Genomic DNA, 26,015 nt, shown 5'->3' on the forward strand with positions numbered 1-26,015 from the left:
AATGACTAGTCCTCTGCCATAGAAATGAATCGTTTATATTCTCCGCTTTGGAAAATTCAGCAAGATATCAAAGAAAAGAAATTCCCCGCTAACGGTAACTACTTGAGGCGGCGTAGTATCGCCCCTTCTTAAGTTAGATTCAATTAGAAAAATGCTTCGTCAGTGTACTTGTTTGTTTTTACGAATGTACATATTTCTGCTTTAAGATATTGTATGAAGTACGCATGACAGGCGTAAGTATTTTTAAGTGTGGCTAGGAACTGTACGCGTACTGCTTAAAAATGCTGCATTCTATGAAAGTCTACCAAAAACTTGAAGCTAAGGCGTTCAACATTTTGTCGTACTAATCAGGACAGATAAAAACAAATAAAAAAAAATTGGTTAGAAATCACTCAAGCAACTTTTATTGCTTAATAAGAGACGCGTGTGTGTGTGTACCCTAGTGTGCGCAATCTCAGCGCAAAAACTGGAGCTGTTTGTATGAGGCTCACGACGTAATTTGAGTCTGATGTTTTTACCACGTCTGTTGTCTTTTCAAAGTCCACTACTTCTTCAGATCGGACTTTGTCTGCAACGACGCTACGACGAACTACCTAGATATAACTGGAAGGCCATCCACAAAAGGCGTACTATTGCAAAGTTGCCCCTTTCCGTCCCCTCGATGCTAGGGGGTCGCGTTGAGACCGTCGGCAGTTGAGGCTGCCGATTCCTATTAAGTGCGTGGGCAATCTTTCTTGTGTGTTTCTAGAATGTCGTATTATCATTAGTAACACCAGAAAAATAATAGTTATATAGTGTTGGTCACCTAAATGTCGATTTAATAATGACAAGAAATGGTTGGATTTACGTATGTTTGAAAGGGTATCAGCAGCTTAGCTTGAAGTCACTTTTACTACATTGACAAAGGCACAACATGCAGTGCTATATATACCAATGATAAGTTATTCTTATCGCTTTTTGTACAGCAGTACATATATGTGTACGTAGTCGAGGGTAACAACTGGTACGCTATATCGAAAAGTTCTCGGTCCTAGAGAGCTTGTCGGCCGTGAAAACTGCATTCATCCCTTCCACTCGGTTTCAAGTAAGGGCACTACTGAGGGAAGGATAGGCGAGGGCACATTCTTATGTATAACATGAAATCTTTGCGAGGATGCAGACGGTTCATTCTGCTATCAACACGCTCATCTAACGGACCGCTGCGAGCGGCGCTAACTGCCAACTACAGCTAGGTGTCCACTCCGATGCGTTTTCCCGTTGGATTTCGTGCCAGAACATTAAATCCTTGCCTTCCGAGAGACGGCAGAGGATTGCTGTCAGGAGAGTTTGACAGTTGACAAAACGAAAAGGCTAGAAACACGTTATCAGTGCGGTAGAGGTAATCTTCCCGCAGTGACTCCGGTTTACTCGTTTCTACTATTTACATGGATGAACTGTCTGTGTACCCTGTTACGAAATGACGGAATATCACTATCAGCGTTTGAAGACACCATCAGAATAAGGTGCGTATTAATCGGAAATCCATTACCGCTCCATTTGGTATTAATCTATGCTTACCAGCTAGACAAGTGAAAACGTGGCAGTAGTACTAAGAAGTATGGTTTTTTCGCATGGTGACCTGGGGGTAACCGAACAACGGAGCAACCAATTCCTCAAGAGGGTCGCGCTGCCGCTAACAAAATGGTTTCGCTGAGAGAACCCGTTCGTCTACGTCCAAACTTGTAAGGACGTGATGTCTGCTACTGTTCGGGTAGGTTGATCCGATAACTGAGCCGATTAAGTGACCCAGTGGTTCGGTAGCTATTTGGGACTCATTCGTTTCCTTTACCAGTAAAAACTATTTAATGTTTCTCATCGTTCAAGATCTCCTGCTAAATTTTTCGAAGTTCTCTTATGTATAACTGTATATAATACATGTACGCTGGTGTAGCCTCTTTGTCGTGCGGAGTACGATTGGGTGTATATTATTTACTGCTCGTTTTAACGCATCTCGGTCGCACGCTTCATTGGCTGCTTCGTAAAAGACCAACGAAAGGTATTGGGAATCGAGATAAGGCTAACTTCGTAGGAAGACGAGACTCGTTGATCCTTAGCCAGAAAGACAGTGCGGCGCATAGTTGTAACAAAGAATTATACTAGTTGAACATTACACGAACAAGAGACAGGGGAGTTACGAGGCCAAAGAGACGGAAGGTACTTTCATCAAAAACGAAGATTGTCTTGACAAGTAAAGAATAATGCACAAAGAAGAGGATGAACTGACTGAATGAGGATGTGGTCTGCAAAGCAAGAGAAAAACAAAATGATGACGGCCTGCCAAAAACAGCGGCAGATCGTAGATCAAACAGTATAAAGGCACACACAAAGCTATTTTTGTTTCTAAATTGAGTAATCTTGTTTTCCGGCATTTTTGACGATCAGTAGACTCAGTTTTTAACATGCACTTCAGCGGAAAACAAAATCTATACATGGCGTTTGCCCACTATCCAAACTCAACAAAGATTCAATAGTGGACTTAAGAGTGTAGTCGAGAAATCTGTACTGCGTTCCTCGATTTGTTGTTGTGAATCAACACACGCTTCGAGTTGCACATTCGAAATAGCTTGCCGGTATTTTTTACCGGACTACTAAATTTACTACTACAGAACTTACTATACTTATCACCTGTAATAAGAGTTGGGGGTGCAGGGGAACTGCGTGCAGTGGAAATGGAAAGAAATATGCCCCGAATACTCCGCCGTACACTATCAACTTTTCGTTGAACTTTCAAGTTTGAATCCTCAGGTTTAATTTAAGCCCCTCGACAACACTTAATTGAAGAAAAAAAGCATTACGTCCCTGTGTAGCTAACACCAGTCCCTGTTACTATTTCCTCTGCTGCACTTGTGATTTCAGTATCATCCTACCAATTTACTATTTGTTTAGAGGTGATTATACATGCGAGAAGCTCATCTTTTTGTCTGCATCTATTTTTAGAATTTTCCAGTCGACCATCACAAGCAAACAAGCATATGATCAGGCGAACAAACAACTGTCTGTTGTTTTTTGTTGGGCAAATGTAGTCCTCCTTGCCTCGAGCGTAGTTTAGCTGATCCGTGTATCGGTTGTGCTGCCGCCAGTGTCTCAATAAGTTGTACGTACAGTCGGTAGCTTGCCTGCAATGTAACATAGACTTGTTACGGTTATCTCATCTCAAAAGTAGCACCGTTTTGGCCGCATGCACTATTCTCCTCTACTCGTTAGCTTGAGTGGCGAACGGCCCTTTGGCCTGGCCGACGTTATTCTTCGGGCCATCCTAAAACAGCTGGCTCCCTTGAGGCACCTTCCTGACATGAATTTGGGGCCTGGGAGTTCGTAGCTTGAAGGCGCTAGCAACGTCTCGCTGCAGTAAACTCGCCGCCAGCTGTTACCTGCCACTCTGTTATGTAACTAGAAAACACTAGAGAACATTTACTAAGCCACGTTCGTTTCTATTCGCCTCCCTTCAAGTTCCAGCTGAGTCTGACTTCTTAGTTGATTTGAAACGATGAACTAAGCGACTAGCCATCCAGTCAGCAGCTAGTTTCCGCCTCGACTAGAGTGCAATACGGGCTATGTGAGTACGAGTTGTTCTGCTAATAGAACTGGTACTGACGATTTTGATGGTGGCTCTGAAGTGTGGAAATTGGTGGAACAATACAAACTGCTTAGGGTGTGCCTGCTTCGTCTACAAAAATGTTAATAGAATATGTTCAGTCCGTTAGTAATAGTAATGATAAATAATGGGACACTTGACCTACAAAGACGAACGTGAAAAGGGCCCGCCAGAGGCAGCATCGAGAACAGAACTTATTTGGAAATAATTGGAATGGGTTCCTTGGCGTTCTAACATGCTTTGCCTACCTCTGAGAAGCTGAAAACTTGTGGAAACGAAGTATGCCTCTTGACCGAATCCCCTAGCCCATCGAATGCTAGGCAGAATTGACTGTATCCCAGCCTGAGTAGTTTTTCGTAGTAGTGCCTTGGGGACCTTCTGAGAGTAAAGCAATTTGCACACAGATCAGATCGGTCCCCTCCTTCTGATTTCGACCCGTCCTTTCGCAAGCGACCATTGGACATGTGACCCCTAAAGCCTAACCCACGTTGTCGCTTTTTCCTTTTAGATGAGTTCCGATTGTGATCCGTCACGCTAAACAGGCACGGCAAAATGTTTCGCGTAGGCCTCCCGGCCGACATCGATAGCCGAAGTTCTACTGCGGTGATGCGATGGCTTCTATTCTACATTGTGGGGATATCCACACTAACCAATACAAATGTACAGAGCACAAAGATGTGCCCTCTACGTTGCCTGTGCCGCGACACCGAACTGGTAGTAAACTGTCCAAATGCACAGCTCGACATGGTGCCATACACTCTACATCCTGGCCTTCGCAGTTTATCACTGCATGGCAACCAAATCAAACAAGTTAGCGGATCTTCGTTTACAGCGTATTCAACACTACGTAGCCTCGATCTGTCAGAGAATCAGCTGGTCGATTTAGGACGACGGGCATTTGCATCGGTACCTGATCTCGAGATTCTGGACCTCAGTCGAAATATGATCGCCACCTTGAGTAATGCCACACTCGAAGGCTTGTCGCAACTAAGTCATCTCGATTTGGCCTTCAACTATATCGAATATCTGCCGGCTGGAACATTTCAAGAGCTGTCACAGTTGCAACGGCTCGACCTGTCTCATAATCGCATCAGACAATTTCAAGATACTGATAGCTTTCATGGAGCTAAAAAGCTTCGCTTGCTCAGTTTACGAGATAATAAATTTAGTTCCATTCCGACAAAAGCGCTTCGACATCTCACCGAGCTGGGTGTGCTAGATTTAGGAATGAATGATTTAACGGACTTGCCTGCAGAAGCGTTTCTTCCACTGCGAACGCTAGAGGAACTACGACTTGACGGATGCAAGCTGCGGACAGTGCAACCCGGTGCCTTTAGGGCGTTGGGTAGCCTCCGGGTCCTACACTTGCAGGACAACCAGCTTGACGATACACCATCGGTCAGCTTTTCGGACATACCGCGACTCGAAGAAATTCACATTGGGCAGAATCCGATTCCACAACTTCGTGACCGCGCCTTTCAGCACTTGCGTCAATTACGAACGCTCAGCCTTAGTGGAGCTACGGAGTTGCGACGCTTGGAGCCAAACGCTCTGATAGACAACCAGCAGTTAGAGCAGCTCGTGCTTTCGCAGAACGTCCGACTTGCTCAGCTTGACCCTGCTACATTCCGGCCTCTGTCAACGCTTCGACGGGTCAACCTGCGTGCTAATGGACTGACATCATTACCTGCGGACCTGTTGCCGTTGGCTTGGGAACATCTCGAGGAGCTTGACATCCGAGACAATCCACTTATCTGTAACTGCTCGCTGCGTTGGCTTCTGGTGAAGCGTCGACAGCAACAGCATCTACTGTTAATACACCCACAGGGCAGGAAAATTCTAAGCTCGACATCAATTGCTAACGGTTCAGCCTTGTTCGAGTCGTCAGCAGCGGGTCATTCGCCATTCACCAACGACACGACAAGGATCAAGTGCGTAGCACCCTCGCATCTTGCAGGTAAGTTTAAATTATCGTTCATTCTACACCCGAGTGCGTTTATACTTTACACGAAGTATAGTTCTGCTTAATAATAATAATAGTAACGAAGATGTAGCCTCCAATATGTCTTCCTGAAGATGCGTTCATGCACAAAACCAAGCGATTATGCATGCTTAATTGCTGCGTACGCCTAAGCTGCCTGAAGCAACCACAATGTTTCGCCTGGCTGGAAATTGTGCTTTGTTCGCGAGCAAGTACAACTTTGGCCACAGCGCGTCACAGCACCAACGCGGTTGGGTAACTTTCGTTGTTGGTTTGGATCAGCCGGCCACTTGGTCGGGGCGTGCCTCGGAAACCGAAGCTTTTCCTAGGTTGTTGGGTGTAATAGAGAGAGCCGCGACCGGTGCGTGCGTGTGATTGGCGTCTGGGTCGACCGGAGGTGTACGTGCACGCGTTTGTATGTCTGTCTGCGCAAGTATGTATCTATGGTTGCGTTTGTGCACGCTACCGGAGCGTAGTAGCTAAGTTTGTGCCAATTTGCACCACCCTCGTAGAAGGGTCTTTGTAAGCGTCGTTCGGGTAGCGCCTACATTTGCATAGAGTATACGGCGCAACATGAGGTTAACACTAAAGTAAGGGGATTGGAGTCGAAGTCTGCTTTAACTGGAAGTTGGGGTGTATCGGAGAAGGGCTAACGTAACATGGAACGCCGGAGGAAGGAAGTGCGCTACTTGAAGCCATGTCCGAGGGCCGACCATCAACTTACCGAAGCCGTCCGTTGTAGTTTTCTGTCCTCCGCGGACGACGATGGCGACGATGACGTCTATGCAACATTGTCATTGCAGGCTGCTGTTCTCGTCGGCGCTGCAAGCACTGCCTCGTCCTGCTAGTTCTCCTCCTTCTCGGTCGAACCCTCATTGGTGCAATAGTGTTCCAAGCGCGAATAGTTACCCCCACCCCGGCAGGCTCTTGGTCGAACTACTCATCTGACCGCAGAAACCCTAGCCTTTGTATTTTGAACGAGGGACGTCCTTTGTGTGTAGAAAGCCCTATTTCAGGGGGTTCGACGGTCGTCAGCATGACGTGGCTTGAATATGACACAGAGCAACACTCGGGACTTTACAATATTACCCTCTACGACTACATACAACTATTCCAGCCAGGTATTCCGTATATTCGGCTTGGCGCTGTTCATAACTATTCGTATACATCGAAGTGTGGTAATTTCGCTGCGTGTTGTGTTGCCGGGGTAATCTAATGTTGAGATAAAACGGGTAGATTAGGTACGTAGAAGGGGGCTGAGAAAGGAGTCGCGCATCAACAATCATTATCGGTGCTCTCGGTTCTTCTTGCAATTCATTTTCCATTTCTATTTTGCAGGCGCATACATCGATGAGGTGGATAGTGAAGATGCGCTCGACTGCAACGGCTGGTCTCGCTTTGTCCGAATCGCCCTGTTGGTTAGTGCAGGCGGCCTCCTACTCCTACTAACGGGCGTACTGCTGGCAGCCTGTTGCGTCAAGTACCGGAACAAGATAATGGTAATTCCGTATGGAAGTAGAAAGCTCTCACCGAACAGCGGTTCCGTGAGTAATAAGCAAATTGGAGGCTCCGAGTGGCTTCCGACATCATTAAACGAAAAAGTCAGCTATGTGTTTTCCCAGACAAGGCTACCATCTTCGGAACAACACAACAACACAACTGAGCATTCAGGAGCAAACGGGGTTTACGTCTGCCAACTGTCCTCTAGCCACATGCATCAAGCGGCGGCAGCAGCAGCTACAGCACCAACGTCACGAAATTTACAGTCGCTTCAAGGTCCTGATCTTCTTGAATTATGTCGAACACCGGACCCGGTTCGAGATGATTTTACTAGTGCATCCCGCCAGCCGGCAAGGGTGATCCTTAATTCTAGTGGCACGACCCTTCGTGAGGTAAAACTGGCAAATAGCAGGCCAACTTCTAGACTGTCATCATCAGGACAGGAGGATAACAACATACAAATTCCGTTTTGTTATTACTTCGAGTAGTTGTAAGTCGACACTCACCTGTAGCCCCATATAAATGTATGCGCCTGTTTGAACAAGTCATTTGATCAAGTATGAGAAACTCTTCTTTTATGTGCGATAGAGCAAGCCTATTAAACTCCATTATTACTGCTCTTCAATTCATATTGCAGAGTCAACACTAAATTGCTCCTTAACGCTCACTGTTCTTCCACTTCACACTACCTATACGTCAGCCAGATATTATTTGTCTTACGACAAAGTGATCGGCTCTTTTTTAGCTTCTTTTGTTTTATAAAGTTGTTAATGTAATATAAAAGTATGCACGTGGATTCGGGCCTGTGTATCAGCAGCCGTTCTAGTCCAGCTAGTCATCTACGTATTTGTGTTCCACGCACACAGCCGACATTCGTATACTTGTCGGGTCTCGCCAACCGGACGGTTTGCCATGATCGATGCAACAGACAGAGGAGAGGACTCTATGAGAATGAGCAGTACAGCTGCAATGTCCAGAAGTAGTCAAGGAAGTTTGACGAAAATCAAATAAACCAGGTTCGTGGGTTCCGCCCACAGAGAGACCCCTCCACAGACGTAGATAGATAGAGATGACACGCCGCCATCGTCTCCTTCGTCGTTTTGAAATAACACAGAAACCGATCATGGCTGGGGCCGAGTGGACAGAATATACAGAGATGCATCCAAAAACCTGGAGCGCCTCTTGGTAAGCAATCACAGGAACAGCGGCTTAAGAACCGTAAACACAGGCGATGTGTGGTTTGCCAAAGACGACGATGGGTTCGCCAGCAATCGAGGCATCGCGTCACTTGTTCCCGGGTAGTGTAATACTTTTATAGTGTCACCTATTTATCGGTAAATTAACGCTTGAAATGTTTCGATATAGCCAGGCGTGCTATAACTCTAAATTCTTTCATAAAAAATAACCAGCAAAAAACAACAGTCGGTATTCAATGGTTAAGTGTTTGAGGACTGATTGAATGTGTGTCTGGGGATTCTTTGTATATAGTAATGTATGACAAATAAAGAAAGAATACTCTGTAATTTTAGCTGATGCATATATAACATATAAGAATGAGAACAACAGAAATCAAACGTATTTTTTCTACAAATGAACAAAATAAAATGATTTTTGGTGCTTTAGAAACGAGTTTTGTTTTAATTAAATAACAAATTTTTGGTGATCGTTAAAATACTAGTAATCTAAATAATATATATAGTACAGGTGGGGGAGGGCTACACTTTTACTTAAAGCAGAGATACAGCGCTTGTATAGATCTAACGGGTGGGCCACGTAAATCAAGATTTTTTGTTATGAGTTATTTTTGCAACTATTTACAAAGAAATATTTCTATAGTTTTCTTTTCGAATGCTAAAAGTCTTATTCCTAATGATAATGTATATGCAATGTAACTACCACTCGACACGATCACATCTGCAGCTCGAAATCTAAATCACTCACTGGTAATTTTTAACGTTTTTTTTTATTAGGATAACTTTTCAGTAGTGACAAACAATATCGGTAGGTATGACCTTTTAAGCGAAAATTTGAATGAACTTGAGTGTGAAACGTTAACAAGTATCGCTTAAATTTTAAAATAGGCTATATAGAAAAAATTTCAGTAGAATAAAATTTCGAACCAATTTGGAACTAAAAGTCCCGAAAAGGGGAAAACCTAAACCGGCCAAAAAGTCCAAAAGGTACGAAAAAGGCACAAAAAGACAGTTTATCTGGATGATTCAATGGGCAATCTATATTATTCTCCTCAAAACCGTCGTTAATTTTGTACAAAAACTCTAGTTATATCCAAAATGGTTTGCTGAACCATTTTGATAAAGTTTTAAGTTCTCTAAATCTAAGCCTTTACGGGGATCATTTAATTTGTCTCATCAACATCATTATCGAGGCTTTCAAAACAAAACTGGCAATGAAGTGAACCATCAACTTCCAGCAAACAAAAAGTTCCTATCTTGGTGAGGTTAGATCTCGCTTGATAACTTGCATAATAATTAATCTTCGTCTTCGAATTCCAAAAATCGACAGGCCCTATTTGGTCCTGATGAGCCTGTTGCTTTGTTTTAGAACGAACTAATATCAAGTTTAGCGGATTCACATATGCTTGCTGCAACAAACAGTCCGTTAAGGTTTCCTCGAATCTAAGCGCCTGATCTTGTGTATGCAAATAATGAGGATTAGAATGCATGATACTTTATTTTAATAGTATTTTCTTGTACGATCCCAACATCACATTTCTGATTATTTTTAGCAGGGGAAATGTTCGGACGTGGTCTGCAATATATGCGGTTGATGCTATACGAAATGATTCACCTATGTACTGTGATACTGATAAAGTTAAGATAAAGTTGTGATAATTTTGACGATAATGATCCGAAATCCAGCGTAGACACACGTTGCTTTGTACTGACGGCAGTACTGCAAATAATTCGAAATACTTACCTGTGTATACCTCTATTTTGTCAAATACTGATACAAATATTCTTTTTATCCGACTGTGTGGTTACTAAAGCTAAAGAGAGCAAACGTCTAGGTGCATGGAATACATTAATAGACTCGTATCACTAACACAAAGAAATACCGCTTTGTGACACCGCTGTCAGGTCAATTTGTACTCACATTTATCATCATGTCTTCCTTACCGATTCTTCCGCTCTGTCTCCTCAACGAAGAATAAACGCTTACTCGAAGGTTCTTTCTATCACTTCCTGCCTTAGAAGGTCGAAAAAAATAACTCCGAGCCATATAATGTAGAACAACAATCAGATCGGTTTGAATCTAGAGAATATGGGGGCAGAGGCAATCGTTTGACCCTATTTTTCTTAGCTGTGGCAGGCCGCGATTGAAACGCAGCGATGAAGCCGTACAGTATCGTCGAGTAGCCATGCATCTTCTTGCAATTTCTTGTTACGCATCCATGAGCCTCTTCCGAACTTTCAAACAGCTGACAACACTAACCATTTCCTTTCCGGCAATATATTCTAATAATAAATGTTTCTTTTATTCAGTGCAAATATAGACATCAGCTTAATGAACCTCTTTGAGACTGGCGTTTTTTTTTGCTGTCTCCTCTGTGGCGCCGGGTTCTTCCAAGTGTGTTTTTAATGGTAATAGTCGCACAAATTGTCTCTAATATATTTTAGCATGTCTTCATCTGTGTTGGACTTGAATCGAAAATCACCCTTTTGCCTCCAGTGTTTGTGTAAAAATTTTACAACATATAGCTTGAAAAAGGCCGATAGAAAGTGTTTTATCTCCAGCAGCTTGTTTTTCCTTTCAAGATTCATCAAGTCTCTCATTTTTTTATTGTCTTCGACATCTTGACAGCTCTGAAAATGATGTTACCAAAAACGAATTGGTTTTATTAAAGACTTTTCTAGTAATGGTTTCATCAGTCATCGATGAATTACGCTCACGCTCTCTCACTGAACGTTGATTTTTACCATCAGACGTTACAGAATCCGGGAAATCGTTAAAGGCATGCTTTTTATTGTATAAAAATCCTCGTATAGTCTAAGCTGAATGATTAAGTCAACGCGGAGCTATCAACCCTGTCCTATAGATAATATTTAGGTCAGTTTTCTTTAACATAAATCATACTCATCACTCCTTCTTAGATTGTAGGGGAGTATCGTCCTGTCAAAATGAACAGGTCTGTACGAAAATAAAAGCTGGTGTTGGCATTTAATGAACAACTAGCTTATAGGTGATCACATCTGAAACAACCCTTAATCAGCTACCAAGCTTCAGCCAGTACCGAACATAAAAGTCAATATCTTATTTTAGCTAAATAAAAATTGACGAGTCGTGATTGCCAGACCTTACTTGTATGTGTACCCTCCGTCATTGTCAATATGAAGTTGTACACCAAGGGTGCATGTGAAAAGATCGGTCATCTGAATGTTGCATTTCGACCCCCCGTATCTGCTAATGTAGGAACCGGTCACCTTAAATACGTGCTTGGTTGTAATGAATGAGCTAGTTATTACAGAAGAATAATCACAATCTAACCATCATTATTTAAGGCCATTTTTAGCATATAGATAATTACGAGTATGTTGCTAGGCTGTGAGTGTGTACCTACTTTCCACCTGTAAGCTCACCTTGTGCCTTTCGCTCTGTAATAACAACTACAGTGGCGCCACCCACTCCATCATAGTAAATAATATCGCTTAATAATGGTGGTCGAAAGTAACGATGATATGTGATAATGAGAAAAAGGCAAGCGCGGCTTTCAGGAGGCGATAACTGACATATACCCAGAAAGAGATGAAAAAATATATGTCTTTTACCAAATATGTGTCATCTTATGCTGATGAATCCGTTTTTGCCGTGGGGCATCGAACAAATTCGAACGGAAATTCGAATCTGCAAAATACAGTTCTAAATGATCTCTAACTGTTGTAGTAGTACTATATTGACGCAATAACTATAATTTCCTAAAATTTCAAATAAATTCATAAGTTTTATTCCCTCGGTAGGTAATAATGCCCCGGTAGTTCGTGAACTTTCCTCATTAGGTATTATTCTCTGTTGTTAATATGAGTTCTTTATAGATCTGCCTGTGTCTGCGGTTTATTGCTGCGATACGTCTACTGAGTTCTTGACATGTTTTTTGTCTGCAGTCTTAATGTGCCTGGGCATTTTTAGGTGGTAATTTTCCGCTGGATTTAGGTCATCTCGAGTGGGATTTCTTTGCGTATCTCGTGTGTGTGTTCTTTGGTTGATCGTTCGCTCGATTGTCAGAAGCGCCTCGTAATCGTTGTTGGTGAGGTACCTTCTCTATGAAGCACACTTTACCTAATGCGTAACAGGCTTCCGAGACTTGTTAACGATTTCCGCAGCGGGTTTGCGCTGCTTCTGAAAACCCATATGGTATCGCAGTGTTCATGTGGATTGTGCCGAAAAACGATACTGTATGTTATCATTGTTTGTTTACTGTTGTCTTTGAATGGTTAGTTCTTAACCACTGCGTTTTAGGGACTATGGCAGGGCATAAGCTGGTTTCAATATGGTAATGGTGGGAAATGAGTACGAAAATGTTTCGTTTTTGAACAAAGAAGACAGTACACTTTGATTAGGTTTTGCATTTAGTTTGTCGGATCTAAATAACGCTGTTCTTGTTAAAGACCCTAGACGGTCACTGTAAAATCTGCATAATTAGTGGACCAAAGCGTAATCGGCAATAGAAAATAGAAATACTGACCACGTGATTTATATAACTGTGATAATAATCACGCAATATCCTTGAATGTTCAGTCGCTGTAATTAAGTGCGTTTCGCAAACTTAATATATTTCCACTGCTTCTTGGCAACGACCTGGAAGACAAAGCTCCTGACAAAAGCAGGATTTTCATTCGTGGCGAGCAATTCTTCATTTTATTTGTCCAATGGCACAACTATAGTTCCCTTTAATCGATTTAGTATCTCTAAAACTCTTTAACAAATTGTATATCTTACAAAACATTTACATGTACGGAGTTACTCCTGAAAATAGAAGCCCATGGCGTGTGTGATAATCTTTTCCTTAGTGCTCAGGAACGCAGGCATAACAATAGGCTAGTCATGCTTGGTGCTTGGCACATCAGTATATCACGTATAGTAATGAAAACGGGGTATTTTGTACAGTACGGTTTAGACTGACCAGTGCACGTTACACACACAAAATTTCATAACGAGCAACAGAAAAACAAACGTTGAATGATGCCTCTACCTAACTCTTGCAGGCAGGGCAGGTATATTTTTCATGAAAGAACGAATCCAAACATGGCGTTTAGGTCTAACATGTCTTTAGATAACATACGTATGATGACGCTGTCAAACCGTCAGCATTTCTTTTATATCCTAGACTTTTGTTGTTCCGCAAAAAAGTCATGACAGCATATCAACATGAAAGCGACACTTTCTTAGTTCCCGATCTAAACCTTAAGGCAACTAAGTTTAGGCTCGTGGAACAAAGTTGGCTGTACGTGAAGATAGAACGCCGGGTACCTCTATAGTCATGCCCGATGACAGCACAACTTCACTATGTATCATGGTAAATGCATACCTTATTGCGTACTGAACGAATCAACGTGCCGACACTTGTTAATTTTCAAACGATTAAACTTTGGGATTGCCTTTTTTCGTTGTCTGACTTTCTCTAATCGTGTTTGTATATGCGTATCATTTCTTTGTAGATACTGATCTTCGACTCCGCGCTCAAAAGCTCCCCGATGCATATTTTCGTAGTAATTCGTTTACAACGTTGTTCTTCTTCACTATCATGATGCGATATAGCAGGTAGTTCGAAGCCTAGGACAAATCATCGTACCACGGGAACGGTAAACTTCCCTCGTGAGCGTCTTGCTTTTGTGTGGCTTATAAATAATTTTCGTAGGCGTTGTACATTACATGATAGATATATAACTTAGCAGCAAAAATGTATATTTTATGGTAGTGGGATCCGCGGGATCTTATTTAGATTGTTAGACAAGCCGACGGAACAGCTGAAAATAGAAAAAGGGTGTCAGGATTGTGTTTTACTTGACTGTGTGTGCAAGGAACAACCGCGAAAAAATTCAGAAGTGATACCCATTACTGCTCTACCAAAATTTCATAATATCGATGTAACCCCTACGTGGTAGGGGTTGAGTCTCTCTTAGTCTTCTGTAGGGTTACTTCCTTTCCTAAACATCGTGCATCCCCATATCCGCAGTTTTTTTTTTATTATTATTTATTAACTTATCTATATACTTACCTTGTGCTCATTTCAAATGTGGTTGCTGTAGATGAAGCAAAGATTTAACCCACATTATGCTTATATAATGAAAACTAGTTTTTATAGCATGAATTTCATCTTTAGAAAAATATTTGTATCCGGTTACGATATCATGAATCTAGTCGAATAATACTATCATCGTATAGTAGATGCTGCGGGATAGCGCCGAGATTGGAAGGCCACGGCTAGAGACGTACTCGAACTTGCACGGAATGTAAAGCAATTAAAACTTTTATTGGAATGTGAGTTGCTTATTATTACTAGCTGATAGTAGCACATTAAAGGGCATCCAAAATTACTGTCGATGCCAAAGCTAACTCGAGAGTACATTAACTTAAGTCAACTGGAAGTAGCAGTTTGCAGTCGACTGTCAAGCAAGATGCTAGAGAGACCGCAAAGTGAAATACCCTGCGGAGACGACGAGGGTGTTGGAGTAATACGAATAAATAAACCTTCTTCACGATGTCTCCTGGCACGTTTTAGTATAGCTGATCGTTGCGACGATCCAACGGTAGTTGAGGAGACTTAGGCAAAGAAAACAAAGAGTCTATACTTTTAAAATTAAAAATACGAAACAAGATATTAAAGGCTGATTCGTAAGCTAATCTTAGAAACGCCCAAATGATCGTAATCTGAATTTAATAAACAAAACACGCTCATCGAACAAAAAAGAAGTCGTTATCATTTTTCATGTTTTCTTCTAAATAACAATCCGACAGGGGTGGTTAGCTGTCGCTGCGATTTGATATACGCTTACGTCGGGCCCGTAAGTATAACTCTAGGAAACGAGCGAAGCGCGAAAATGCTGAGTGAAACAATCTTACTTCATTCTTCCTGAACAGGGCTATTGTGACGATACCTCTTTTATTATAAGCTGCCTGTTTCTTCTGCTAGCTTCTTCTAGCTAGTCAAATCCGTGTCACCCATGACGCTTGCTAGTTCAGTCTGCACTTCTTCTTCTCCTTCGAGCCCGACTCGGAGCTAGGGGCACGCGGCTCCGATGGAACGAAGCCAGCTAAGATTATCCGCACAAAACTTTTCTGAGCTCATTATTAGGGCGCGAGTAAAAAGCGAGTGAAAGGAAAAAAGCCGGGCAGCCACTAGGTGTCGGTTGTGGTTACGCTGCCTCTGCTTGTGGGGGTTAGTTGATGTCCTGCTCGGCCAGTTTCTTCTCTGAAAGTGAGTGGGTGGAGCCGGTCAAAGCTCGTAACGATCCAGCCAGACTCGGCACGAATGGCTCAGTCCGTTCCGTTGTTCGGCGACCCCCCGCCAAGGTCCTGGCCCTACCAGTAGTGGTGATGTGGCTGTGTATTTGTGAGCTCGTGTGGGCATCCGTGTCTGACACCCAAGCCCGAACCCAAATCTCGGTACACTGCTGTGCCTTCCAAAGTTTCCTTCCTTCAAAGTCCTCATTCGACCTTTTCGAATGGAATGAACAGATGAAACGAAAACCGAACAGAATAGAACGTCGCAGAACGCCGAACGAAGCAGAAAAAGGCCGAACTCGTCGACTTGGAAATCTTCTCCCACTTCGACCTAGCAACCGACCAACCGACATACGGACAATCTAGCTAGCTAGTGTGTGAAGGAGGATCCGTCTTTTAGACACAGACGGCGATGGCAGCGTCAGTCGCGACGGCAACGGCGGCGCTAGGCCGTAGGACGGCAGTGTAGCATCGAAGCGTAGGACGGAGGCAGAGACTGGCAGGGAGGAGCAACGCCCGCTCCCAGTCCGTATAGAAGGACAGAGAGCGAAAAGAATCAGCGGGAGTGCTGTTAGTTTGGTGCGAAGGGGACCGATCGGATCGAGCAGAAGCAAGCGGTGCCAAGAAGAGGACGGATGCCGCTGATCGGTAACGGCGAGAGAAGCCAGCTACGAAAAGTACTCGGCCAGGAAAAGGGTGGGTTTTATATGCCACTGTCGAGTTCTTTCTCCATACCTTGCGTTCTGTCGACGGCCTTATACTCCCCCAAGAGACACTATCGCTGCACCATTTTCGCCGCTTGGACTGCGAGTATATCCACGGCAAGCTGCTGCCGATAGATATGGTAGAAATAGCGATTGCCAAGCTGGAAGTCGCGGAAAAAGAGTCTGACGCAAGCGTACTCCCCGGAGGAAGCCAGAATCACTAGTTCTTAGCTCTGCTACCAACGGCAAAAACCTCTGTCATTAGCTTCGCAAAAAACAAGCTTTCAGGTTCTTCAGGCAGCCGAATCATAGGAGGAAATTACAATGAACACGAATTTAGCTCTATATGTGTAGTGCTTTATGCGGTATTATATGGGCCTATGGTCCCACGATGCGGTACACCGGCTCTCTGGTTTTTTTATTTAGCTACCTTCTGTATCATTGTTTTCATAAACAAGTAGGTGCGCTCACTTATATTTGTAAGCAGATACGTTGTTGTGGTAATGGGCAGGCACAAGTGTTGGGGGGGCATATTGCTGCTTGCAATGGCTCCAAATGACGAGCAACGCTCTAGTACCTATTTAAACAAAGACCTGAAAATTTTCTTAAGTAACTTTTTTCAAGCCAAGAACTACCTTTTTGCATACCTACCCCCAGTAAAAGTTACCAATCCCAAAGAACTTATTATTTTTGTAATAAAGATTGTTAATGTCGTTTCGATGGCGTTAAATTGTGATAAGATACGTTCAGTTTGTTATTAATTAACCGCTAGCGATAAGTCCAGTGATACACCTGGTGTCCTTTGCAAACTGTTAGATAACAAATCATTTCTATACTGAACTGTACAGGAATTCACCATACTCAAGCTAGAGCTGCTCTAATTTAGCGGACCAGCCGTTCTAAGCTAAACTGATACTGTGCACAAATACGTACTAAAAGTAACTAGAACTATTTGTAAGCAATTATTTTAGCAGTATTTATGAATAGCATACATAGTAAAAGGAGCGTGCTTCATGTGATTTATTTTGCCGCTGTTTAGGGAATCCATTTAATTGCACCTCTTAATTATCTCCTTCATTTTACTATACTAATAGAGAAATATGTATAAATATAGATATATATATATATATTATCAATATCATAGGGCTTATGAAAACGATGGGCAAACGTTATCCCGTTGAAGTGATGTGTGATATGATTAAGTCATTCAATAAAACAATACGAATTCAAAAAGGCCTGTCTTGTTTGTCTTTAGAATACCGGTTTGTCCAACTGCTATTATTATTATTATTGCTCTTTTTATCGTTATTATGTTAGGTCTTGCTTAATTTTCCAATCTAATTTACAAGAATACCTATTGGAATGATTAGATCATGGAGGAGAAGATCTCAATATGATTGCTGCGTTTCTAACTTACTAAACTCGTTAAACTTCGGCGATCACGAAACTCAGAAAACGTCGCAGCTACCCCCAGCTTCAGTAAACTGCCACTCTACCTGTTGTGCAGCGTACAGATGTAACGCGATTAGTTAACAGATTTTTGGTACCAATGGCAGTTTCATCAGTTCGATCCAATATGTTAAAATGACGCAGAGCACCAAGGACCCTGGTCTTCGACTACTAGCTGCCACTGCCTTGTCTACTATTTTTGTCCTTCCCGAGGCGCTTATTGAGATTCTAGAAGCAGGTCCAATCCATCTGCAGGCCAATCTGTTACCCGTCATTGGACTCGAGTGCAAACACAATTGTAGAAGCACCGAAGGCCATAGGGGGTGCGACGCGGAAGAGTCGCCTCGCAAGAGAGCGAGTTCTGAACCGAATCTTTGTTCAGATGGCGGATGGGAGGCGATACGAGGGTGAAGACTAATGATAATGAGTAATCTCTAGCGAAAGTGATGGTTTTTGCTACCTTTTTCTTGCCATCTCGTGTTAATGAGCGTTGCTTATATGGGGATTGTGTTCACTGGACCAAGCGGCGACGGAGATGAGCGAAGGTGACATGGCAGGACAAACAAATCGAGGAATAAGCTCAAAGCATTACGCCATCTGCATCTCCTAGGCTTTAGACTGTGACAAACGACCAGTACGAGGTTATCCTGTCACTACGTTTGATTGACGACACCTATCTATATACGGATTCGTGAATAAGCTTCGTAGCAAAGTGCTCACAGCTCTCAGCTGTTCATAAGCAGTTCCATATAATAATTGTCTGCGGCAGTAGATTTAACAGTACTTATTACTATTTGGTCATTAAAACATTTTTGCGTTTTTAGTGTTTTGCATTCGGACTTGTAAATTGTAACCATAACCAGCAAATATCATGTTTTTGTGTAAAAATGAGGAATAATTTCACTCACGTATGTTGTATATATATATATATATATATATATATATAGTACACGTTTTCTAAAATGATTTCGTAGAGGAGACAAAAGTATTTTCCTCTAACCCTTTTGTCTTCATTACCAATTTATAGACCAGCCATATGCCTTTACATCCCTTCTTTGTTTCGTTCATTTACGGAAGAAGACGCTAACCTAATTCGATTAAACCGCCAAGTGGTATAATACAGTTCGTCTGGTTTCCCATGAGCCAGACAGAATAATCATACTAAATTACGCTGAAATAAAGATTCAATAGTGACGGTAGCCCTGCTGCTGTGAGACAACGATGGCGTCGCGAAGAGGTGACGTGACCATTTCACGAACGCGTTTTTGCTTCATCTGCTTAGTAGGTGTAGCACTAACAGCCACCGCCATCTTCACCACTGCCCACTACCGTCGCCTACTTGTGCTCGGGCCTTTATAAAGGCTACAGCTGATGCCATGACTTCGTCATCACCTGGTCCCCTGGTTTTCCCCTAACTTTCGTTTCTCGAATTTTTCCCTTTCCCTAAATTTTCCTCAATCCAGTTGGTGTTTTGACTGTTGTCGCCGTTGTGGTGCTATTTGCACGCCAGTGATTGCAACGGTAGCGGGGCAGAGGGACTGCCGAAGGAGCGGTCTTCTTTGCTATTTTACCTTAGCCGCTACAATAAACTTGTATTCGGCTTATGAATAAAGCCTATAATCATAATCGTCGATTGAACGACTAGGTATAACCCACCGAAGTATAATAACAAATGACTTTGATGATGCTTCGTCGAGCTGGCCCGGTGCCATTGCCGCTGGAGTCAAGCCAACAGCACTCGCTTTGCCACACCATCATCTACCGTGGGCGAGGACGATCGATGCCGGTACAGAATTTGTATGAAACCCCTTAAAGCCCATTCCGTGTTGGCCTTTGCTTGTGCCTACATCAAACCCGGTCTGTTTCGACACCGAAGTATGTATAGCGGTGGTTAGAGTTTCTGTGGTGTGAACAATGACGGCTTTACTCTGGTGGAATTCGCATCTTTTTTTCTTCAAATTTTTGGTTGACTTCGTTGATCGATGCGGATAAAGGCTGTTTTACTCTGAGAGGAAAATGAAGATATCAATGGCAGGCGGGGGGTGCGCTGCTATTACAATTATTTCCGTAGAGGGTATTTGCGTAGAAAATATTTGTTGAGACGTTGGTTTAAATTATAAGATAAAAACATTACATAACCTCGTTGCTCGTTATGTTGGTAGTCCATTGTGTACTGATACATTGGGCTGATTAAGATGTTGAAGAATGACGATTTACTAGCGCAAATTTCTATGTCCTGCGGTTCACTAATTAGATGGCTGCGACGTCGCAGTTATTGGTAAATATATTTATGTATATAGGTAAACTACAATAGCGTTATTGCTCTGTTACACCTATATATACTAGTGCGGCTTTAGAATGCTTCACGAAAGAGAGTCAGCAATAAGATTACCTATTTCCGATACCTAGTTTCGTTATTTTAAGTTAAATAAAAGGCCTGCTCAGCAGTCTGTATCAGTTAACGAATCTCTTTGAGTACAACAGAATTTAATGAAATTAATCTGGGGTGCGTGCTAAGGAAGCCGGTTAGTGGTCCCACACGCCACGGAGGTGTGGGACCAGTAACCGGCTCCTTACCCAGGGACGTAGGCGAATGTGTTTTGGTATTTACAAAAGAAATCAATATTCCGAAAAACTAGGTTTTCAGTTTGACTGTCCTACGATAAAAATATATTAGCTTTGATTATAAACCCGCCGCCTTTCTGGTTCAAAGCATACATTTTTGTAAACGAGACATACGTTTGTCAAGATTACTAATTATTTTCATTCCTGCTTTTTTACAAATAGATCTAATCAAGTCAAGAAATTTGTGCCCCTCTCTCTGTTTTAAATATCTTTCTTCAGTCTTCAGAACGCAGGCAGACAGACAAATATGAAAAGGTCACTTTTTAGAACAGGATAACTTTTACTTAAAATCGGATAGGACTTCTTAACCAATAACAATTCGCGCTCGATAATTTTAATCTCGTGAACACCACTATTCTGTCAACTTCTAAATTTTTGCGGTTTAAAGGAAGATGAATGCTAAGCGATTAAAGTAACAACATATATGTAGACCTGCGACCCACTTGCAAATCCTCGATCGGCCTCGTACCTGAAAGTTAATAAATAGGACTAACATTAACATCAGTGTTTTCTCTGTTATCGATTAGAGTTTAATACTACCATAATCGTATCGTTCCTACCCATCGTGACCGTACTCATAACTTTACTCACACTTTAGGAGGTATTGTATTTAACAACAAACACTTTATGTATATTGATTCCGACGACATATATCAGGGAAGAACGCTAGCACGGATGGACAAGCTGGCTGTCGTGAATATTTATCACGAAACCGTTGCCAGGTCTGAAACAGGAAACAGTTCTTTCGACACTTGTGAAGCTGAGACAATTTAGGATTGAAGATATGCTAAAAAGCTTGCGGAACTACTGCTCTTCAATTCCCGCTGTGGAATTCATATCAGTCCCTAACGACCAAACCGTTTTGAACTTGATTGTTGGCATAGCCGTTTCCACATATCGGAAACTATCAAATGCGGTTCTACGCTAAATATTATAGTATATTCGTACCTGCCTCGGAAAGTCTAGTTAATTAGCTCCGGAACGCGAATGTAGCGCGCAGTCCCACTGCGGAAGGAAAAAATAAAAAGCAGAAGTAAAAGCCATCGGGCCATACGGTTATGGGAAGAAACGCTTTGTGCTCACCTAGGTACAATATAAATACAAACTAGTTATATAAACTGGTGGTAGATGCAGAGTTGAAGTTACTTTCGATAGTTCAATGACACACTGGGCAGAATATTTAAACCTCTGGCGTCTTTTCGACAACACGTTAGAAGATGAAAACATCCATCACATAGGACGCTTACAACTTGCGAAGGACTACTTTCAGTCTGAATATCTTTTCGTTATGAAGTAGGTAAGATTGACTATGATATGATATTATAAATACGCTCATATGTGCTATAACGACAAAGAATCAAAGTCTATTAGGCGGAATAAGTAGACACGTTTATACTATTGAAAAATAAACAAGTAATTTTTGCAATGCTCGCAATTCTGCTACTTCCATGACATGATGTCTGATTTGGGATACAAACCCACTCCCGAAAAACCGGACTGACAGCTAAATGCATACGCGCGTCATTTGGCATAGTCCCGCTCAAGGAAATATGCATCTTCTTATTTCACGGAGCAGCTTTGACCCATAAAGACGTTCTTAACCTGAGTAAACTACCGAAGACTGTTTAATTAAACCGATTAAGGAGTCCTATAAATGTCCTTGCTCACCCAATAGTCAGTTGAAGCTCTAGCATTCAATCACATTGAATTGGGAGAATTGTTCGAAAATATAGCTTCGCATGAACTTAACAAGCCGTCTAGAATTGCTCTTAATGGAAGCTGTTTATATAAGCACAAATTATTTTTGATAGTATCTGTCGATCCATCCATGCACAGCGTTGTACAAGTGTGATAGCTCTTAAAATCGATATATATATATATATATATATATATATATCCCGTACAAGGAGTGAATGATCTTAATAAACTCCACTAGCATTATTTACTGAAGTGTTCATTGTAGACAGAGGAGGGCCAAAAAGTCTGCTGCGGTGTAGTAAGCGACTGGTGTTTTCGTGTATTACCATGAGTGGCTGCAGTCGATCGGCAGCCCCGGTGAGCCACTACCGTTCGCGGAATTGGAAATTGAAATGACTGATTTGCTCTAAGGGAATTGGAGAGTCATCAGAACGACCACAAAACCACTAGCACCGCTGCCGCTGCTACTCCATTGCCCACCGACTTGCTTCGATCCCACATTTGCCAAGAAGCCAATCGAGCTGAGTTTAGTTCGGGTTCAGTAGTTTTTCAATTTCTCTCCCACTATCGAGAAGAAAGAAAACCAATCTCAGAAGGAGGCAGAAAGAAAACCATTAGTCAACATCCACCTAAGGCCATCTGACAGACAGGGTCAAATACATTGTCCTTGACGCTCAATAGCCCTAAACCCTGCATTGCGGTTTCCCTATAGCTACTTTTGAGGTAAAAATGTTCATGTAGATAACTCTGCACCGGACGTTCATGCACGAGAGTGCACGTATGCAGCTACAGCTACATACCAAGTCGAGCGCGAATCGACGTAGATTTGTATTTCGCTGAGTGGCGGTAAATTCTAGTTCATCGTAGGTATAATTAAGCAAAGCTTTGCAACAAATACATAATACAACTAACTACCTTATTAAAGATCGTATATATGCAGAACTAGCTGTTGCGCTATGTATTTTGACTACGGGTAGAACAGGAATGCAGATCTCTATTCATATTTGATATACTACCAACGATTACAGGTTAATAAAGCTGTGCGACGAAAACTCCAGCGTCGAAAAGCGTCCATTTAATGCAAGCAGACAAAATGATACGTACTAGAGGCACGTATCTGTTTGTCCTTACGTTAAAATAGTTGCTATATTTTTTTGATGTACATTTTAAAACGAACGGCCATTCGATACCTCGATAGCTTAATACGCTACGTTATATCACACAGGAATCGTAATAATTATACGAAGGACTAACTCACGTAGATTTATATTGAGGCACACAACTATATCACGGAGCCCACGAAACACATAGGTAGGCGTGAATTAGTTATCGTGTGGGCCACGATGGTCAATCCGTCCGGCGAGTTATACGAAACTTTCATACAAATGTGAGTTCAAACGTGGGCTACTGCCATACATTTTTAGCCTGTATTTTCGACACCTGTTTTCTTCCTCCCTCGACTATCTATTTCCTTGAAGAACCATACATCGTTCATCAAACAAAAAATGATATTAGTATAGCGCATTAGCACATGCGAGTCCCTCGTTATAGCCGGATCATAATACGGATGACAGTCATTATCCTATTGGCTCCATCCATTGCATTTATTGCCTGGTACATGTCGGTTGACCTTTCTAAAAACGATCGCTTCAGCCACGTTTGCTGGAAGCTTGTTTGATTGGCTATTTGCTGCTGCTACCGCTGATCTTTTCCGCTTAGTGACTGCAGCAAGGTCGACACGCTTCGGCGCTGCAGATTGTCAAGACAATCTGGCCATCGTTCAGCCTGTTACCCCCGACAGGCCGGCGAGGCGACTTCTTCACTTAACGCCGTTAGCTGGGAATCAAAAAGACTGGTAGTAGTAGTAATAGCTGAATTAGCAGGTGGCCAGTCAAGCAACAGCAGCAGAAACTGACCCTACTGTGGCCAACACCGGCAGGCGTTAACAATAGAGCTAGTGCAGCTATCCCGCTATGCCTGTTTGTTCCTGGCTGTATTACATGCATATATATATATATATAAATATGTTTGTATATGTGAGTATGTCTCCACGGGGGGACTTGGACCTGGCCGTCGGATGGTCGCTCACTTGCTCGCTACCTAACTAGCCTACGGTAAAAAAACATGACAAATTTCTATCGCTTCGACCCTGCTTTCGGAGCAGCCTGGAAGAAAAAATGGGCGCTGCGACGGCTACTGCTACTAAAGGTTAACTCTGGCGGTAAAGAACCCTTCGCAGTCGTAGCAGCGTAGGTAGAAATAGGGTGGTGAGTCCGGTGGTCTTGCCAGGTTATCTTGCGGCGTGTAGATGACTCCCCAGAGGTTGGAGCTCCAGCCGAGCTCGTAGCCCGACAACTACTGCTACGACGACTGCCCCATTGCTGCTGATTATGCGATGCGGCAGCGCTGCGGTAGGGGGTAGCTGACGTGCAACGGGTGAGGGCGATGTTGGCCGATGCAGTTAGAAGCAGGTGGAGTACAAGGTTGCACGTTGTTGCGCAGCGCAAGTTAGCCAGCCAGCGTAAGACTAAGCCACAAGGTGCGACTAGCCAAGCGTATAGTATCAACAGCAACAGCTGCCGCAGAAGTAACTGGAAAAGCAGCCGCGACAACTCTTGATGGAAGGTAAACGAGCTAGGGAGCAGTTGTCTAGTTTATAGTAGCATAGCACTGGCGCCAAGGCCGAGGAAACGTCCGCTCGGACGCCCGTTGAGAGGCACTGAAGCTGGGTAGCTGCACACGAGCTGACGTTTGCGGTAGTCAACGAAGAGCCAGGCAAGAAAGAAAAGTGTTGATATATTATCATATGGAGACGCAGTTGCATGTACAGGTAGGAAGCCGTCAATGAAACGCACGATCAGTGACGCTATCCACAGCGGTCCTGTTGCTAGCTGATAGCAAAGTGGACCCCCAAAGGCGACTAGAGAGGTTGAAGTAAGACCACCATTGGAACTGGGTATATATGCATAGCTACGCATGACACACTAGGTAGTATCTACGTGTCCCATAAAGAGAATGCAGCGAGGAAACTACGTGATGTAGGTGTGCTGTCAATTTGCCCATTTACCAGTGAAAAACAAAGAAAAAAAACTAATAGAATCCAGAGAAAAGATCCTGCAAGAGTATCATGTGGGCCGGATCTGCCAAATAACATGTAAAGCCAACGCGTACAATACACACAGAGAAGGTACATAAAGTAATTTGTCATTAATGCCTCGATATATACATCCTTCGACATACAAATACTACGTAATTGACATTGATCGCTGATTTTAAGAGACTCATTGAGCTCGGCCCGAAAAATAAGAGCGCTCGTTAGCTTTTCTCTGGTAACCGAGAACACGTGACTGTACAAGTATCGGGCGTTTGCAAAATAGTGCGGTCACACAGCGTATCGGTCGAAAAATAATGCAACTTACCGTGGAGCTTACAGTCTCAACGGTGCAGAAAATTATATAGTTCCTCTAATTTTCTAATGTCAGTTTTTTAAAGCAGTACGGTTGGTTCAGTTTTGCCCGCCTGTCTAAGGGATCATATTATTCTGAATATTGGAACCGCAGAAAAAAGTGCCTTTTATTAAAAAAAAAAAAACAAAAAAAAAAAGGTGAACATTATAGAATTTTCAAGAAAATTAGCACGAGGTATTTTAAAGCGCTGAACGTCAATATCTAAAATCTTCTTGGGAAAAGTTAAATACAGAATAAAGCTGTTGTGCAATTGCTAAGGCTTTTGCAAAAGCATTAGGTGCATGCCCTGTTTAAGCTGGTATTAGGCTAGTTTTAATGCAAACAGAATTTTTATATATAGTAGAATACAGGTAAACATTTGATGAGTTACAACATTGTCCGTGATATTCAATGAAGAAGTTCGGCATACGATAGATTTGGTTATATATGCATGGTGAGACGCTTCTAAACTACTTAGCATACTCATTATTCTCTTGAGAGGTACATTGTTATGCAAA

The 26,015-nt window shown here is 42.6% G+C and overlaps 1 protein-coding gene across 2 annotated transcripts; it reads left to right on the forward strand.

Moving 5' to 3' along the window:
* Positions 1-1,175: 1,175 nt before the first annotated feature.
* LOC111260046 (uncharacterized) lies at positions 1,176-8,741 on the forward strand. 2 transcript variants are annotated; one of them, XM_022832520.2, is made up of 3 exons: positions 1,176-1,750; positions 4,143-5,591; positions 6,954-8,741. In XM_022832520.2, exons 2-3 carry the CDS (start codon positions 4,187-4,189, stop codon positions 7,601-7,603), a joined length of 2,055 nt encoding a protein of 684 aa, XP_022688255.1. In that variant the 5' UTR covers positions 1,176-1,750; positions 4,143-4,186; the 3' UTR covers positions 7,604-8,741. The 2 variants fall into 2 exon arrangements, with proteins under 2 accessions (XP_022688255.1, XP_022688257.1); XM_022832522.2 differs by having other exon boundaries at positions 1,176-1,502.
* Positions 8,742-26,015: the final 17,274 nt, after the last annotated feature.

Source organism: Varroa jacobsoni, unplaced genomic scaffold (assembly GCF_002532875.2).
Source record: "Varroa jacobsoni isolate VJ856 unplaced genomic scaffold, vjacob_1.0 scaffold_393, whole genome shotgun sequence".
Taxonomy (NCBI): Eukaryota; Metazoa; Arthropoda; class Arachnida; order Mesostigmata; family Varroidae; genus Varroa; species Varroa jacobsoni.